Source organism: Salmo salar, chromosome ssa14 (genome assembly GCF_905237065.1).
Source record: "Salmo salar chromosome ssa14, Ssal_v3.1, whole genome shotgun sequence".
In the NCBI taxonomy this organism is placed as follows: domain Eukaryota; kingdom Metazoa; phylum Chordata; class Actinopteri; order Salmoniformes; family Salmonidae; genus Salmo; species Salmo salar.
The window spans coordinates 71,290,522-71,307,076 of NC_059455.1; the positions used below are offsets into that span (position 1 = coordinate 71,290,522).

Sequence of the window (16,555 nt, forward strand, 5' to 3'; positions counted from 1 at the left end):
TAGGTTGGAGAGAAGGGCATGAAGGGATATACCGGGGAAGATGGTAGACCAGGGCAGCCAGGTCATGAAGGTTTGACCGGTCCCCAGGGAGCCAATGGACTAGAGGGAGAGAGAGGGTTAACTGGATCACCTGGGCCTAGGGGCCTACCTGTAAGTACCTTCTTCCATGAGGTGAACGAAGACTGTAAAACACAAGTACTAAATAATCCTCTAGAATACTTTTTGGAATGGAGTGACATATAAATGTTCTAGTATTAATGAATATACTCTTTCCACTTTCAAATCCAATAGGGTCCTAAAGTGAATGATATCAAACTTCGCGAACTATGCTCAGCAATTGTTGAAGGTACGTGAATATTGTGTACACACTGTAACATTTGTAGCTTAAGGCAGTCTGCCATGTACAGTAGGGTGCTTTGTCAAATGGACATTTGAATCATTCTCTCCATCTAGAACACTTGGCAGAGTTTAAGAAGGAGATCCTGAAGAAACCCGCAGCGATCGGGGCCCCTGGATTGGCAGGACTGCCGGGCCCTCCAGGTCCCCCGGGCCCAGCAGGGACTGCAGGAGAGGCCGGCCCCAGAGGACTGATGGGAATGAAGGGACCACATGGATACTTTGGGTTGCCAGGTACACCTGGAAGACAAGGTAATGGGGAATCATGCATCAATAACTTACTAGATAAAAGGTGAAATGTATAAAGAACTGATCATTCCAATGGAATACTTGGACCATCTTGCAAATGCCCATTTCATTGTGTACAGTGGAGAACATAGAAACTACAACTAGAAAAGTATAGACTCAGACAGCACTCAGTGCTCAGCACGCTGGTGTCATGGCCTTCTATTTGTCCATTATAGTGTATTTCTGTAGAGGGTCCACAGCCGTACTAACGGATGCAATGTATTCCTTAATTAAACCTTTTAGAGAAGTACAGCATTGTCTGGCCGACCAGGTCCGTTGTGTCCACAGTACTGTAGCTTAGTGCTCTGAAAGAGCTTGCACATCCAGGACTGAATCAGACAACACAGCACTTAAAGCCCTCTTTGCTAAATCCTTTTATTTGCATCCCTGTTGTTCACACACACGCACGTACCCGCACACACACACACGCAGGCACGGGCTATTATCCTGTGGGGATAATAGCCCATTTCAAACAGTCAATGTAAAACATGTGACAGGAAATGTCTTCCTCTTCTCTGAAGGTGACGCTGGTGTAAAGGGGGATACAGGACAGAAGGGAGAAAATGGAGTTGGAAGTCCAGGCAAACCAGGCCCACAAGGTAACACCACCCCTCACTCCATTCTTTTCTTGCCTAAGACCTGAAGACTTTAGCTCCTCAAGTTTATGCGAAGGCCTTATCTCAGCAGGCTAACACAGTCTGGTGTCGCTCAAGAGACCTGGATGCGAACCCAGTCGGTCACACATTGATATGAGGGGATGTTGTTCAGTACCTGTTTCCGTCATCTTCCTAATCCTTTGTCTCTCTCTCTCTCAGGTGTGGCTGGCAGCCCTGGCATCGGGAAGGATGGTAAAGATGGAGCTCCCGGTAAAGACGGTGTTAATGGTAGGCCAGGTGCCTCTGGTCCCAGGGGAGCTACAGGAGCCCCAGGGTATTGTGACCCCTCAAACTGTATAGGCAGGCCCCCACCTCTCTACATGATGAATGGGGGGAAGAAATCCTCCAGCTTCAGGAAGGGGCCGTGAGGAACACAAACAGGAGCTCAGAACACATTCCGGAACACATTCCATCTCTAGCAGCAGCAAGAGACACATGAGGTACCCAGTTCAGGAGGGGTAATACATGGGAGTGTTTACGTCTCCATCATTGCACCACAGAACCAGAGAAAAACACAACACGAAACAGAGACAAGGCAAATGTCATTTAGAATACTGTATAGATATTTTTCTAACTTTTCATCTTTTTGACTGATGCATTGTTTTTTTGTAGAAAGAGCTTATCTGATGTTGTGCTTTCTAAGACAGCTGCTATTGATTTTAAGCTAGCCTTTCTGCTGGCGAATGGCCCATCATGGCCCAAGAGCTGCCCCAAAGACCAATACAAACTAGACAAACTTCTAAAATGACCATATTGTTCAATTCATGCTGTTCAATTTATATCCACAGCTTCAAGCTTACTCTCTCACTCAACAGACATACTGTATGTTGGGCAGACAAACAGGGCACTATGTCGGTTTTCAAGTAATACAAAGGTAAATACTGTGCCTTTTTCTTCTATGCATGTACTGTTTAATTCCTTGTTTAAATAAAGTAATCAAAAACGTCCTCTCCAGCACAATGTACAGTATGAAGCTGAGCCTTTCACAAATAACAAAACTGCAAACTTTGCTTTGGAATCATTCATTTTCAATGTTGATCAATAAACAATGACAGAAAAAGTTTACTACCATCACGAGCCATAAACCGATATTGGTAGTTCATGTTTTCATTCAGTCACTTTATCATAGGACAATCTATGTTATACAGTACACGTTTTACCCTGTTTTTGTTTTCTAACAATGTAATAAACTGATTCGTCTGGGAAATATTTCATGTTAGACCGGTGAGTTGTTTTTATGAATGTAAAAACAACTAGCTTTACCTTTAGTGAAGCATTTTAGAACAAACCATTAGTCCATGTTTTATGTTGGTCCTTCGAGCTGGATATAACAGCCATTCACAGAATACCAAAATGCTATATATTGACAGCTTCGTGACTTTACCATTTGAGAGCTGTTTTGTGGCATCACGATTACCATAGAGTTCTGTATGTTGAAGCTGTTGCAGCCAGGGGACAGACCAAGACCACCAAGAGATCAGTTTGGTCAGTCTTTGTTACAGACGTCTGCAGGGTCGTCTGGTCCACCGTTGCCTAGTTACTGAGAGAGGAGAGTCAACATCCCATTCTCTGAGTCAGAGATTAATTTATTGAGTCAATATGACCTTTATAAGGCTGCTAGCTGTTGGCTGTAACCAGGAGATTGGGCTGCTGCAGGCTGGAACTAGCCTCCCCCTCCTCCTCCCCCTCCTCTTTACCCCCCCTTCTCCCCTCCTCCTCCTCCTCCTCTTTACCCCCCTCTCCCTTCCTCCTCCTCCTCAACAGCATCTATTTGTCTTCATAGGTCTAATCATGGATCTACAGGCATCCCATAGAATAATAGATTGTCCATAAAATACTAACATGCAAAAGTTCCACAATGGATCATTTCAGCAAAATTTAAATTCTAATAAGCAATATAAACTGGTTAGATATTTTACAGAAGTGCTTGCTATACAAATGATACCGGGAGAAAATGTAAAACTGAGCAATTTCTGTTCATTTTAATGGATCTGTAGAAGTTGCTATTGACATTCAATAGAAGGCATGGCCTTGTCAAATGCCTGCAGGTTTTACTGGTAAGTAGGAAACCTAATAATTGATACCTGCACACAGGAAGATGACAGTACTCACAAAGGAAAGGAAATGCCTTTTCTATAAAAAGGATCTGTTCCGGTATTTATTACAACATGATACAGTACATAATATACCTTTCCAATACTTACAAATATACCAGCCAGTAATTAAGGATATTTTAGCACCAGTCTGTTAGGATAAACAGGTAAGGGTTACCACTGTAAAACCATTTTTAACATTCCACATATGGTAGGCTACATGTACTTCAAACTGTAAATAATTTAACAGTATAATGAACAAAAAACCTAAATCAATTGCATACAGTTGGTTGTTTTGAATAATCACAAATGTATATGAAATTAAGAAACAAGCCAAGCAAATAATTATAAAACTAGAACCTTCTGCAATATTTGCCATGGGGAGCACTGGAATCAAACAGCCGACATTCTGAGGTTCATATCAATGGGCTAAAAAACATTATCCATTTACAAAACCATGTTACTGTAGTATAGCTCCTGTTTGTCATTCTGAAACCAAATTCAAAACCATGTTACTGTAGTATAGCTCCTGTTTGTCATTCTGAAACCAAATTCAAAACCATTATGTTACTGTAGTATAGCTCCTGTTTGTCATTCTGAAACCTAATTCAAAACCAAGTCCACACATCTCCACTGTGATGTGGTGGTAAAGTGTATGCAAGTCATTGAAGAGTACATCTGTCTCTTTGACTGCTATGGATCATGAGGCATGGTTTGATAGGCTGCAGTACAAAACGCAACATATGTTTAGCTATAAATATTCTGGAGAGCTCTTTGGATGTCCTTCAATGAAATGACCTGAGGTGCAGTTGGCCAAGCAGTGCTTTCACTGTGGGTGTTGGCCTGCGTTCTGGAACACTGTGGGTGTTGGCCTGGGTTCTGGAACACTGTGGGTGTTGGCCTGCGTTCTGGAACACTGTGGGTGTTGGCCTGGGTTCTGGAACACTGTGGGTGTTGGCCTGGGTTCTGGAACACTGTGGGTGTGGGCTTGTCTTCTGGAACACTGTGGGTGTTCTTACTGTGTTCTAGAAATAAATGCTGGATCCAGGCTCACATTCATATAAGGAAAGTCTAAAAGACAAAATATCTATTTGACTTTATTGGTAACCCGATTAACATTCCGTAACCTCAACGTTGATGCGTTACATTTCTTTCAAGCCAAAATAATTCCCCTAGAGTGAGCAGTGGGCTATCTATTGTATTTCTTTACTGACTCTCTCTCGCTCGATCAGTCTTGTGAGTTTTAGAGAAGGTATAATTGGTCCGCCGGGGGCGTGGCTTGAGTGAGGAACACATCCTTCAGACAGAATACTCACTGCCCTTACCAATCAGAATATACAACACAGGGAAGAAGGAACTCATTTTGTAAAGCACATAACCATTTCATTAAAACTATGTCTTTATTTGAGTCACTGTGTCCCCGACAGACTAATAAGCAGGAGGGAGAGAACGTGGCGTGAAACCAGGAAACAAGTCACTTTTGATGAACGACTGGAACAAAGGCTGTGGTTTTAGTACCTTCTCTCTCCAGACTGTTTACAGCCAGACTCTGTGGAATCACCAGAGACACTTGGGTACAAACGAATGGAGAAATGTAGTTTTCCTTTTAGTACGTTCTCTCTCCAGACTGTTTACAACCAGACTCTGTGGAATCACCAGAGACACTTGGGTACAAACGAAAGGGGAAATAATGTAGTTTTCCTTTTAACGTTTTCCATTTCATTTTGAAAGAGTCATGGGTTTTGTCTACATGAAGTGTGATTCCCTTTGGAGGAACAATGAACATCGTACAAATAGGCAATTAAAGCTGTCACAAATGGTTTTGTTATTGACACAGTATCTTAGTTTGTAATAAGGTGGACATTCTAGTAAGAGCTCTACAGATACCCAGATAATCTAAGAGCTCAGTATTCATCCTGACCAGTACTGGTGGCCTGGCTATCATTATTCAAGACAATTGCACTATCATAAGCGTACAGGCAAAACAAAACAAAGCATGAAGTTGTTCACCACCATCCTTCCATGAAACTCAGTATTGTTATTTTAGATTGTGCCTTAGTCACCCCCCCCCCCAGGCTAATCTTCCTTCCCATCAATAAAAATAAAGTAGATAAAACCGTTGACTGGATAATTACCAGCTGACTCCAGAGGAGATGCCTGCCTCTGGATCAATGATGTGGACACTGACAAATGGGCTGACGTTAAATCTAATGCTAAACCCATCCCAGGTTGATGACTGTGTACGCTGAGAGACTGACAACACTATTATGGCATCATTTGGAGTCAGTTAAACGGCCGTTCTGTAACTGTGGCTCCATCTTTTACCAGACCTGGGTACCGATAGTTTTCCTTTTCTTTGAAATAGTTGTGAGCGTTTCATTGAGCCTGCCTAAAGTGCTGATAGGCAGGGTTTGCACTTTTGGGGACTATTCCATAGGTTCCATTGTGTGAGGCAAGCTCAATCAAGCGAAAACAAATACTATTTGAACCCAGGCCTGGTTCCGTGCTGCCACATTATAGCCCAGTAAGCATGACTGTAGTCGGTGGTCTTTTACATGGTCCTTCAAGCCGGATAAGAACAATGGCAGTCCGTCTAAATTGAACAAATTGTGTAATTCTTGATGATAACATTACCAAATATTAGACACCCCCCCCCCAAAAAAAAACAAAGGCAGCAAACTTCTCTCGAGCTCCCTCCACACTGAGAAGATACATCGTAATAGAAAGAAAAGTTCTTGGTTCATCCTGACACGTCCCAGTTCACAAATATCTGGACTTGGGTAGGGTCCTGTAGCTCTCTGGCTGCGTCCGAAATGGCATCCTATTCCCTTTAGATGTTGCCATATCGGACGCAACTTCTGTGTGTCTCTGTCTCTTTAATTCCCCTTGACGTTCTTGGTGTGGGGTCGTGCTCCCAGGCTGGCATAGTAAGCACACTGGGAGGGGTCACACTGCCCTGGGGGTCCACTGGGGCCTGCCTGGCCATGGGGACCAGGATTCCCTGGTTCTCCCTGAGCTCCAGCCGCCCCGGGCTGCCCGTCCTTACCATAGCCTGGCATACCTGCTGGTCCTGGGGGGTGGAATAGCAAAGTGAATGGCAAAGAGTCACAATGAAGCAACTGCTGCTTTCTTAGGAAGTTCAAATGTCAGTCACTCACCCTACTCATGCTGGATAGCTCATAGTTTAGCAACTACGGATCTCAAGATGGATACAAACAATCATCCATTTAGAATGATATTGTAGTAATAGAGACATTCTATTGATATATTGCTGTAATAGATTTACTGTACCTATAGGGCCTGATGGTCCAGTCTCTCCTCTCTGTCCAACTCCGTTTTCTCCCTTGTCTCCTCTGGATCCTCTCTCACCTGGATGTCACAGAGATGACAGACACACCACTCACAATGATGTTCTTACAGAAGGTGTCTGAATCAAGAAAACCTCAATCAAGACCACCAAAGGCGACTAATATCAATGGGTTGCAAACGTGTTTTCTGGGTATGATGGAAACCTGAAACCTCTTATGTAGTGTTTTGACAATATTACAGTCTAATATTATGCTCTCACAGTGTGTTTATCTGAACCAATAAATACAGGAAGCGTGACCAAAAACAATGGGACTTCACTTTGGATCAGTTACCTTTAGGACCCATGGGTCCTCTCATGCCGTCTCCTCCGTTCTGCCCAGGCATGCCAGGCTCCCCTGGTGGTCCGGGGCGACCGTTGCTCCCTTCTTTCCCCGAGGGGCCTGGAGGTCCTGGCCGACCTGCCATGCTCTTCACATGGGCTGGCTGGATCTGGGCCATCAGGTACGCCATTTTGGCTGGAGGGGAAACACATGGACACACACGATTATGACTTGCACAGCTCATTTGAGGTGAAACGAACTTTGCATACATTGCAGATTGCACTAATGTCCTACTGTTCCTAACAATACTCCAGTCTCACCATCTAACGCTTTAGCTAGTTCCTCCTGGATCAGCCTTCTCATTGTTTCCAGTGATGGTGACTCTCCCTGTGGAAGGAGAAATTACCATGTTTACGTCATCGAGTTGTAGATGTCTGTACTATTTTCTATAGCACTTTGACTGTGACTGAGATTGAACCAGAGTATTCTGTAAACCACAAGACTGTGTTCGCCTGCTGAGCTAAAACCTGTCGGTTAACTCTGGGGGGCTACTGCAAGTATTCAAATCACTACTCACCCGTGGTCCTGGTTGTCCGGGGTTTCCAGGTGTTCCCTGAGGGCCGGTAAGACCCACCTCTCCTGGGGGCCCGGACATACCCATCATCCCTGTGTGGCCCTTACGACCTGGGAGCCCCTGGTTACCAGGCATACCTGGATCTCCAACAGGTCCCTTATCTCCCTTCCCACCTGAGTCGCCCTACAAAGACATCCAACAAAACACAGTCAGAGACAATATCAACAATGTTGTTAAAGGTCATATGTTGGGCAGGTGTCCTGTATGAACTCACCCTCTCTCCTTTGACTCCACGTTCTCCTGCTCTGCCAGACATACCCTGTGAAACAGATAAAGAGTTGATTTAATGTGTTGTGAGCGAGACTTCGCCCAATCCACGTCCCACATTATATCCATTGTAAAGACGCTAAAAGTAGCTGATGAAAATTGAAGTATGTCTAAAACAAAATCGATCAATCAATCAAATCAAATTGTATTTTTCGCATGCGCTGTGAAATGCTTACTTACAAGCCCTTAACCAATGGTTCTTACCTGTTTCCCCTCTGGACCAACCGGACCAGCAGGACCCTAGATAAACAGACAGATCGAAGGCTGAGACATTTATATTGAAATACGTTTGATCAAATCAGAAACGCTTGCATCACAACTTCCAATCTTCTTATGGCAGAACATCAACTCAGACTGTTCCAACATGAGTGGTAGGACTAGGAGGTAAAAAGTCAAAGTAAAGATACTTTAACGACTCAAGGAAAAGTGAAAGTCACCCAGTAAAATACTACTTGAGTAAAGTATCTGGTTTTAAATGTACTTAAGTAGTGGTGGGAAAAGTACTCAAATTTCATACTTGAGTAAAAGTAAATGCTATACATCAAATTCCTTATAATATGGAAACCAGATGGAACAATTTGTTTTGTTTTTAATGAATTGATGGATAGCCAGGAGCACACTCCAACACTCAGACATCATTTACAAACTTACTGTTTGTGTTTCGTGAGTCCGCAAGATCAGAGGCAGTAGGGATGACAATGCGTTATATTGATAGATGCATGAATGTAACCATATTGCTGTCCTGCCTGAGCATTTGAAATGTAATGACAACTTTTGAGTGTCAGGGAAAATGTAAAAAGTACATATTTTATTTAAGAATGTAGTGGAGTAAAAGTAAAAGTAAAAGTAAAGTAAAGTACAAATACCCCCAAAAAACTACTTAAGTAGTACTTTAAAGTATTTTTACTTAGTTACTTTACACCACTGGCAACAGTAGCTTAGAACCCTAGTGATAATGTTTCCATAAAAAAGGAGCAGGTATCCCTACTTACCGACGGTCCCTTGGGACCACTAAAGCCTGGTAATCCTGGGTTCCCAGGGTCTCCCTTGGCTCCAGCCTGACCCTGTAATACACACAGAAACATGGGGACTTGTGTCTTTCACATGGCGTAGTCATACTGTAGTCATACTGTAGTTGGAACACAGATGCAGTCCCACGTGTTATAAGGGATTTGGTGAGATTAACATAATGTTTAGCTATCTGAAGTTCTTGTGAACGTTGCCACGCTTGGAGGTAAATCTCATAAAAGATCTTGCGGTGGGAGATGAAACAGCTGCAAGCGATTAATATTGATATTTACAAGGGCTTGGTGGGGCTGGCTGTAGAGTACCAGATACAGGGTAGAGGAAGATGCTGTCTTCGCTAAATACAAACAGCATTTCACTGCATGTGCATGTTTCTGTTTTCACAGAAGCAACGACTACGATGTCTGCAATGTTAAGAGCATTTACTGCTGTATATAAATAAATTATCACTCACTGGAGTACCAGGGGCTCCTGGCTTTCCTGAAGGTCCTGGTTCACCAGGTTTACCCTTGAGAGAGAGACAGAAGGAGGGAGGGTGGGAGAGAGAGAGAAAGTGGGAGAGAGAGAGAGAAAGTGGAAGAGAGAGAGAGAGAGAGAGAGAGAGAAAAAAAAAGTGGGAGGGAGAGAGAGAGAGAGACATTAGTGTCACTTTCTATTAGCTAGGATGAACCTGGTGTCAGCAGATAAAGGTGACTTACATTCTCCCCTCTCCGGCCAGCCAGGCCTTCTGGTCCAGGTGGTCCAGTATTACCCTTCAACAAACAAACACAATGCATATATTATTAAGACATTCCCTGTATGTTGATAATTGCAGAGTTATGATTTGTTATATTAGTGTTCTCACTCACATCTTGGCCAGGTTTACCCTCCGGTCCGTTACGTCCTTCCTTTCCATCTTCACCCTGATTGGTCGAAGACAGAAACATATTAATCAACGCAACCAATCCATTCACAGTTGGCCTCTCTTTCGAGTCTGGGGTCAAGGCGAGACACTTTTATACATCCAATGTGGTCTATAAAATCCATAGGTTAATGTGGAGGTAGACAGCAGTCTATGTAACAAAAGCCTCTGTCTTAAGAGACGTCCTATTGGTGATGAACTAGGGCAGCGATGGCATAAGGAAGTTGCAATCATGAGTGTTCCATCTCTGTCAGAGAACAGGCTAGAGGGGATGTGAGCCTGGCACTGTCTCAGTAATGAGGCATGCTATTGGTCACGCAATAATAGGTCACACTATATTGAGACACGCTATTGACCACACTGCTGTGGCGGATATTGTATCCTAGAGCTGAGAGAGATTTAATGAGAGTAGGCATGTGTCACAATTTTGAGAGTGAGATGATTTGATCTTGACAGACCAGGGAAGACATATGCCTAATGTTCATATTCACCACATTACAGCCTCCTAGTCATCTAATGTGTTGAGAATTGTGACATGGGAGTCAATGGGCTGACCTTTGAACCTGGTTGTCCAGGCTCTCCTCTGTGACCCTTGAAGCCCTGTGTGGAAGGAATGACCAACATGAATACACCACCAATGTTTTCTTACTAGTGAAATGATATCTCCATTAGCCACAGTCTTAAATAATACTTCCCACAGACTTGGTTACATTCACATTTTTTGTACATTTTAGCAGACACTCTAATTCAGAGTGATTTTGTTCATACCGGTCCCCCATGGGAATCGAACCCACAACCTTGGCGTTGCATGTGCCATGCTCGACCAACTGAGCCACACGGGACCTAGTTACTTACAGGCATTCCCCTGAGACCTGGTTGTCCTGGTGGTCCTGTCTCTCCTTGTTTACCCTGAAATTACAACAGAGTTAGATTACACACCAAGGGAATGATGTAAATATGAAGGGGACACATATTGTGCCATGTATAAAAAGGGACCATTATGGCTGATCAAGCCCCAACAGGATATACAGAACATACAGAATATCCTGGGAATATAGTCAGGCCATATCATGTGTACTCACAGGTTCTCCTTGTTCTCCTGGTCGGCCATCTTTGCCAATTTTACCCATTTGACCCTGTGGAACAAGGTTATTCAGCTTTTAGCCTTTTTGTTGTTAGCCTTGGGTTTCAAACTGTTTATTCACATTCCACTCCATAAATGACACGTGTGTTTTCATGGACAGATTGAAAGCGAGGTTATAGTGGTATTGTTACTATCACACCAATACTATTTGAAGTCTTTAGCAGGTCATTTCGAGTCCTTCACAAAACTTGATCAACGTTGTTTCTCACCATTAAGCCTGGGAGACCTGGTGGCCCCTGGATTCCCTTCATCCCCTCCTTGCCCTGCAGAGACAAAACAAACACAAGACAGTTCCACAGTTTCAACCATGATAAATCAACAACAGCACTATGACGATTAATGTCCTCTGCCACAACACTCCCAGTTGACCTATATGGCCAGCCAGTGGGATGAGGCCGGTAGAAAACTGATGACATGGAGTGTAATAAGCTGTCTGGAAATAAAACATATTGACAACATCCTGACTTTTTCTCCAGGGGCTCCTGGGGGACCGATGGGGCCGGGTTGACCGTCGTTACCCTACAGAGAGACAAAGAGTGAAGAGTCAGAAAGAACATTCATTCTACTGGCGATACTAAATAGCAAAAAGAGCAGGCTGACAGATGATGGGATAATGGTAGGTTCTGTTAGCACCACCAGGCAGGTACAGGTACTCACAGGATTCCCCATGATGCCAGCAGCACCGGGGTGGCCAGGGGGTCCGGTGTGACCCTTTTCACCTTTGTCTCCAGGTCCTCCTTGGGGTCCTCTATCACCTTTCACACCCTGTGGAACGAAGAACAAATAATACATATCGCCTCTGGCCACTGTGTTATACGGCAGGTGACATAACACACACGAACCACAGGATGTTTTCAGGTCTTCAACTCGATAATTCATATTCTATGGAAGATGAATGTGTGTGGTTGATAAACGGGTGTGGTTGAGGAGGACTTGCCTTCTCGCCGTTGACTCCTGGGAGTCCAGTGGGTCCGGTCGGGCCTGCTTGGCCCTGTAATGATAATGACAGAGACACCATCAGTCTCTGGGCAACTAAAGGCTCTCTCTCTACATCTCTCTTTCTGGTCTGTTTGTCTTTCGTCTCTCCCCCCCTCTCTCTCCCTCTCCCCATCTCTGGCTCTCTAAAAAGACCATCTGCAGCACTGTCTCCAGGTCCTGATCATTCACTGCACCCCCCCCCGGAGGACAGGAAGCCTAACGATGCTGAGAGCCAGGCTGTTAGCTTCCGGCCACTTCAGTCAAACACAGTGTGATGGATACAGGAGACTCCTCACTCTTCTCCTAGGCTGCTGTCTGAGGCATACTACTTCTATGAAGTTATACAAAGTCCCCTTTGCAGTGTTTTTCGAGCATGAAGAAGCGGTATGGAAAGGATCATAATGATTCAGGATGTGCGTCTCCCAGTAAGGAATACCTTTATCAGACAACAGATGGAATAGCATGGTACTATGACTTTGTCCTTACTTGGTACCCGTCCTGTCCGTTCTTCCCTGGGGGTCCAGCGGGTCCCTTGTCTCCTGGTGTCCCTGGGAGACCAGGCTGTCCCGGGGGTCCGGCTGGGCAGTCTGAACACACGTCCTGAAGGACAAGGAGAAACACTTAGCGATGAAAGAATATGTCCGTGTCAGGATGATTTAACAAGATAGAGGCAACAGTACTAAGGTAGTGGGGCTCTCCTCCTTACCTTCAGATTCAAATCTGACAAGTCTGCTGCTGCTCCCTGAAAGAGATTGCGTCCATTATTATGCAAAGGTTGATTGGACTGATACACTTTACACTGATAATCACATCCCCATCGGTGAGCCTCACGTCAGTGCCGTGACAAAGAAGGTACGGTATAGTGAAGGTACAATATTTGGTCTCAGTTTGCTGTGTTGTTGGGACGTTTCCGACCCCATTTACTGTACTGGTCAACTTACTGGCTCTCCTGGGGATCCCTTCTCTCCTGGTCGTCCTGGTAAACCATGGTGTCCTGCAGGTCCCTGTGCACCTGCGACACCTGGCAGACCTCTCATGCCCTGAACCAGGAAACAAACAGCAGTCAGTTTAACTTTTATTTGAACATTACTCAGTTTACGTTTTCACTTTGTCACACTAAGGCTGAGCATAATTATGACAAAATGTAAAAAATGTTTTTACCGGTGATCCAACTGCACCATTGGGCCCTGAAGGTCCCTGTAAAAGATACATATGTTCTCAGACATGTTCAAAATAATGTGCCTGTGTGTGTGTGTGTGTGTGTGTGTGTGTGTGTGTGTGTGTGTGTGTGTGTCTCTACCGGGGGTCCGACTTTGCCTTCTCCTGGAGGTCCCCTGTCCCCTGGAACCCCTTGAAGTCCCTGGGACCCGATTTGGCCCTGGAACAGACAGAACCTTGGTTACCATCCAGTAAGACACCAACAGAACCTTGTTCACCATCCATCTAGGGTACACTGTGTCCTGTTAATGCAATAGCCAATACTTTCTAATGACATTACTGTAATATCGTAACGTTTGGCTCAGAGAGTTCTGCTGTGCTGAGCCGAGTGGTTGTTGATCTCTGCAGGTCTTCGCTGCTCAGGCAAGATACATCACGTGTGTTTATTTCTAACAGAGAATCCAATCTGAAGTTTCAGTATTCAGTGTGTCAATCATAAAGGTGACCAGGGAGGATGGTTTAACAACAACAGAATTCTCTCTCCTGCTCCTCAAAAAGTTGTCGTTAAATCATTGTGTCACAGAAAATTGCTTTAGAGCAACCAAAATTCATCATTTTCTTCCTATGCTAGAGAATAATCATTTTTTGCTTTGTCACCAGATAGAATCTGGCTTCAAAGCACTGTTTCTCCCTACCCCTCCTCCCCCAACCCAACTTAAAAATGAGTTACCTTCTGTCCGGGAGGTCCTTCAATTCCCCGCTGTCCAGGGTCACCCTGTAATATAATATCACACATAACACTATTATGAGCCCACTGGCTGGTCAAATCAAACACTAAGCATTTAAAGTCTTATAGCAGGACATGTGGTCCTCCACCTCCCTGGACTACGGTAACAGAAACCACTTTAACATAGTGGAGAATAGTCAACTAGTGTAATGTACTGCTGTATGCATGATGGTTATGTGCCCCTATATTCCCTGTACAATACTTTTGAGGCTAGGGTTATGTGTTATGGGCCAGCAGCTGACAGTAGTAAAATGGAACTGTTATAAACCACACACACCCAGCACCTGTACACCGTCCTGCTGGGTTCCTTCATTAGTTTCATGTGATAAAAGCACAAACTGGGTATGTGCTATTTGTTTGCTTTCTCAGCACTATCACCATATGCCTGTGGTGTAGAAAATAAGTAAACAGGTTCCAGGTCAAACCACTGGCATAACTGTATAATGTGGGTTGTACGGTACTAACATAACCAGTCCTATTTTAATATGCTTGTATTTAAATGCATGTTGATTTATGTACATGTGCAGCCAATACCTGTACAGGATGCAAAGGGCTTTCATTTGAAACTCCAGAGCCTGAGGTTTTAATTGCCTGATTGGATAAGTGCCAACAAACTCTGGTTCATATTTCTTAGAGTCAAGTTAGATGTGTGTGAACTCTGCAGTCAGGAGATTTCCCTCACTACGTCACCAGACCAGGCTAAACTCTTGACCTTGGTTATCGTGGTCACACGGACAGGAGAAACTGCTAGCAGTAACAACGAGTTTTGAACGTCTTATACAGAGTGATGTTTCTGTGTCTTACGTTCTGTCCGTCTTTGCCCTTCCCTGGTAGGCCAGGGGGTCCTTGTATGCCTGCATCTCCAGGAGGGCCTGGGGGGCCAGCACGACCCTCCTTCCCCAACTCTCCCTGGAACACATAGCATAGTCATTCATACAGCACAAGTTACAATAGAAGGTCCCTAGAACACATGAGTTACAATATGTTGTTCCTAGAACACATGAGTTACAATATGATGTTCCTAGAACACATGAGTTACAATATGATAGAACACATGAGTTACAATATGATAGAACACATAAGTTACAATATGTTGTTCCTAGAACACATGAGTTACAATATGTTGTTCCTAGAACACATGAGTTACAATATGTTGTTCCTAGAACACATGAGTTACAATATGATGTTCCTAGAACACATGAGTTACAATATGTTAGAACACATGAGTTACAATATGTTGTTCCTAGAACACATGAGTTACAATATGATAGAACACATGAGTTACAATATGATAGAACACATGAGTTACAGTATGCTATTCCTAGAACACATGAGTTACACTATGATGTCCCTAGAACACATGAGTTACAATATGTTGTTCCTAGAACACATGAGTTACAATATGATAGAACACATGAGTTACAATATGATGTTCCTAGAACACATGAGTTACAATATGATGTTCCTAGAACACATGAGTTACAATATGATGTTCCGAGAACACATGAGTTACAATATGATGTTCCTAGAACACATGAGTTACAATATGATGTTCCTAGAACACATAAGTTACAATATGATGTTCCTAGAACACATGAGTTACAATATGATGTTCCTAGAACACATGAGTTACAATATGATAGTCCTAGAACACATGAGTTACAATATGATGTTCCTAGAACACATGAGTTACAATATGTTGTTCCTAGAACACGAGTTACAATATGATAGAACACATGAGTTACAATATGATAGAACACATGAGTTACAATATGATGTTCCTAGAACACATGAGTTACAATATGATGTTCCTAGAACACATGAGTTACAATATGATGTTCCGAGAACACATGAGTTACAATATGATGTTCCTAGAACACATGAGTTACAATATGATGTTCCTAGAACACATAAGTTACAATATGATGTTCCTAGAACACATGAGTTACAATATGTTGTTCCTAAAACACATGAGTTACAATATGTTGTTCCTAGAACATGAGTTACAATATGATGTTCCTAGAACACATGAGTTACAATATGATAGAACACATGAGTTACAATATGATAGAACACATAAGTTAATGTATGTTGTTCCTAGAACACGAGTTACAATATGATGTTCCTAGAACACATGAGTTACAATATGTTGTCCCTAGAACACATGAGTTACAATATGATAGAACACATGAGTTACAGTATGTTGTTCCTAGAACACGAGTTACAATATGATGTTCCTAGAACACACGAGTTACAATATGATGTTCATAGAACACATGAGTTACAATATGTTGTTCCTAGAACACATGAGTTACAATATGATGTTCCTAGAACACATGAGTTACAATATGTTGTTCCTAGAACACATGACTTACAATATGTTAGAACACATGAGTTACAATATGATCTTCCTAGAACACATGAGTTACAATATGATAGAACACATGAGTTACAATATGATAGAACACATGAGTTACAATATGTTGTTCCTAGAACACAGGAGTTACAATATGATGTTCCTAGAACACATGATTTACAATATGATGTTCCTAGAACACATGAGTTACAATATGATGTTCCTAGAACACATGAGTTACA

The 16,555-nt window shown here is 43.2% G+C and overlaps 2 protein-coding genes across 6 annotated transcripts in view; one reads left to right on the forward strand and one right to left on the reverse strand.

Moving 5' to 3' along the window:
- The window catches only part of LOC106570217 (collagen alpha-1(IX) chain), a 38,806-nt gene extending 36,257 nt beyond the window's left edge, over positions 1-2,549 (forward strand). For both annotated transcript variants that reach the window (XM_014142303.2, XM_014142304.2), the window contains 5 exons: positions 4-150; positions 292-346; positions 454-648; positions 1,206-1,283; positions 1,500-2,549. In XM_014142303.2, the coding sequence (XP_013997778.2) occupies positions 4-150; positions 292-346; positions 454-648; positions 1,206-1,283; positions 1,500-1,708 (684 nt within the window). In that variant the 3' untranslated portion in view covers positions 1,709-2,549. The remainder of the gene's footprint in view (positions 1-3; positions 151-291; positions 347-453; positions 649-1,205; positions 1,284-1,499) is intronic.
- Positions 2,550-3,469: 920 nt separating this feature from the next.
- Positions 3,470-16,555, reverse strand: part of LOC106570233 (collagen alpha-1(XXII) chain) — a 76,569-nt gene continuing 63,483 nt past the window's right edge. For all 4 annotated transcript variants that reach the window (XM_014142332.2, XM_045694751.1, XM_045694750.1 and 1 more), the window contains 25 exons: positions 14,762-14,866; positions 13,901-13,945; positions 13,313-13,390; positions 13,174-13,209; positions 12,954-13,052; positions 12,719-12,754; positions 12,499-12,612; positions 11,972-12,025; positions 11,692-11,799; positions 11,500-11,553; positions 11,244-11,297; positions 10,973-11,026; positions 10,746-10,799; positions 10,446-10,490; positions 9,838-9,891; positions 9,688-9,741; positions 9,444-9,497; positions 8,956-9,027; positions 8,168-8,203; positions 7,911-7,955; positions 7,640-7,819; positions 7,383-7,449; positions 7,075-7,257; positions 6,725-6,802; positions 3,470-6,503 (listed from right to left, as the gene is read on the reverse strand). In XM_014142332.2, coding sequence (XP_013997807.2) covers positions 6,310-6,503; positions 6,725-6,802; positions 7,075-7,257; positions 7,383-7,449; positions 7,640-7,819; positions 7,911-7,955; positions 8,168-8,203; positions 8,956-9,027; positions 9,444-9,497; positions 9,688-9,741; positions 9,838-9,891; positions 10,446-10,490; positions 10,746-10,799; positions 10,973-11,026; positions 11,244-11,297; positions 11,500-11,553; positions 11,692-11,799; positions 11,972-12,025; positions 12,499-12,612; positions 12,719-12,754; positions 12,954-13,052; positions 13,174-13,209; positions 13,313-13,390; positions 13,901-13,945; positions 14,762-14,866 — 1,953 coding nt within the window. In that variant the 3' untranslated portion in view covers positions 3,470-6,309. The remainder of the gene's footprint in view (positions 6,504-6,724; positions 6,803-7,074; positions 7,258-7,382; positions 7,450-7,639; positions 7,820-7,910; positions 7,956-8,167; positions 8,204-8,955; positions 9,028-9,443; positions 9,498-9,687; positions 9,742-9,837; positions 9,892-10,445; positions 10,491-10,745; positions 10,800-10,972; positions 11,027-11,243; positions 11,298-11,499; positions 11,554-11,691; positions 11,800-11,971; positions 12,026-12,498; positions 12,613-12,718; positions 12,755-12,953; positions 13,053-13,173; positions 13,210-13,312; positions 13,391-13,900; positions 13,946-14,761; positions 14,867-16,555) is intronic.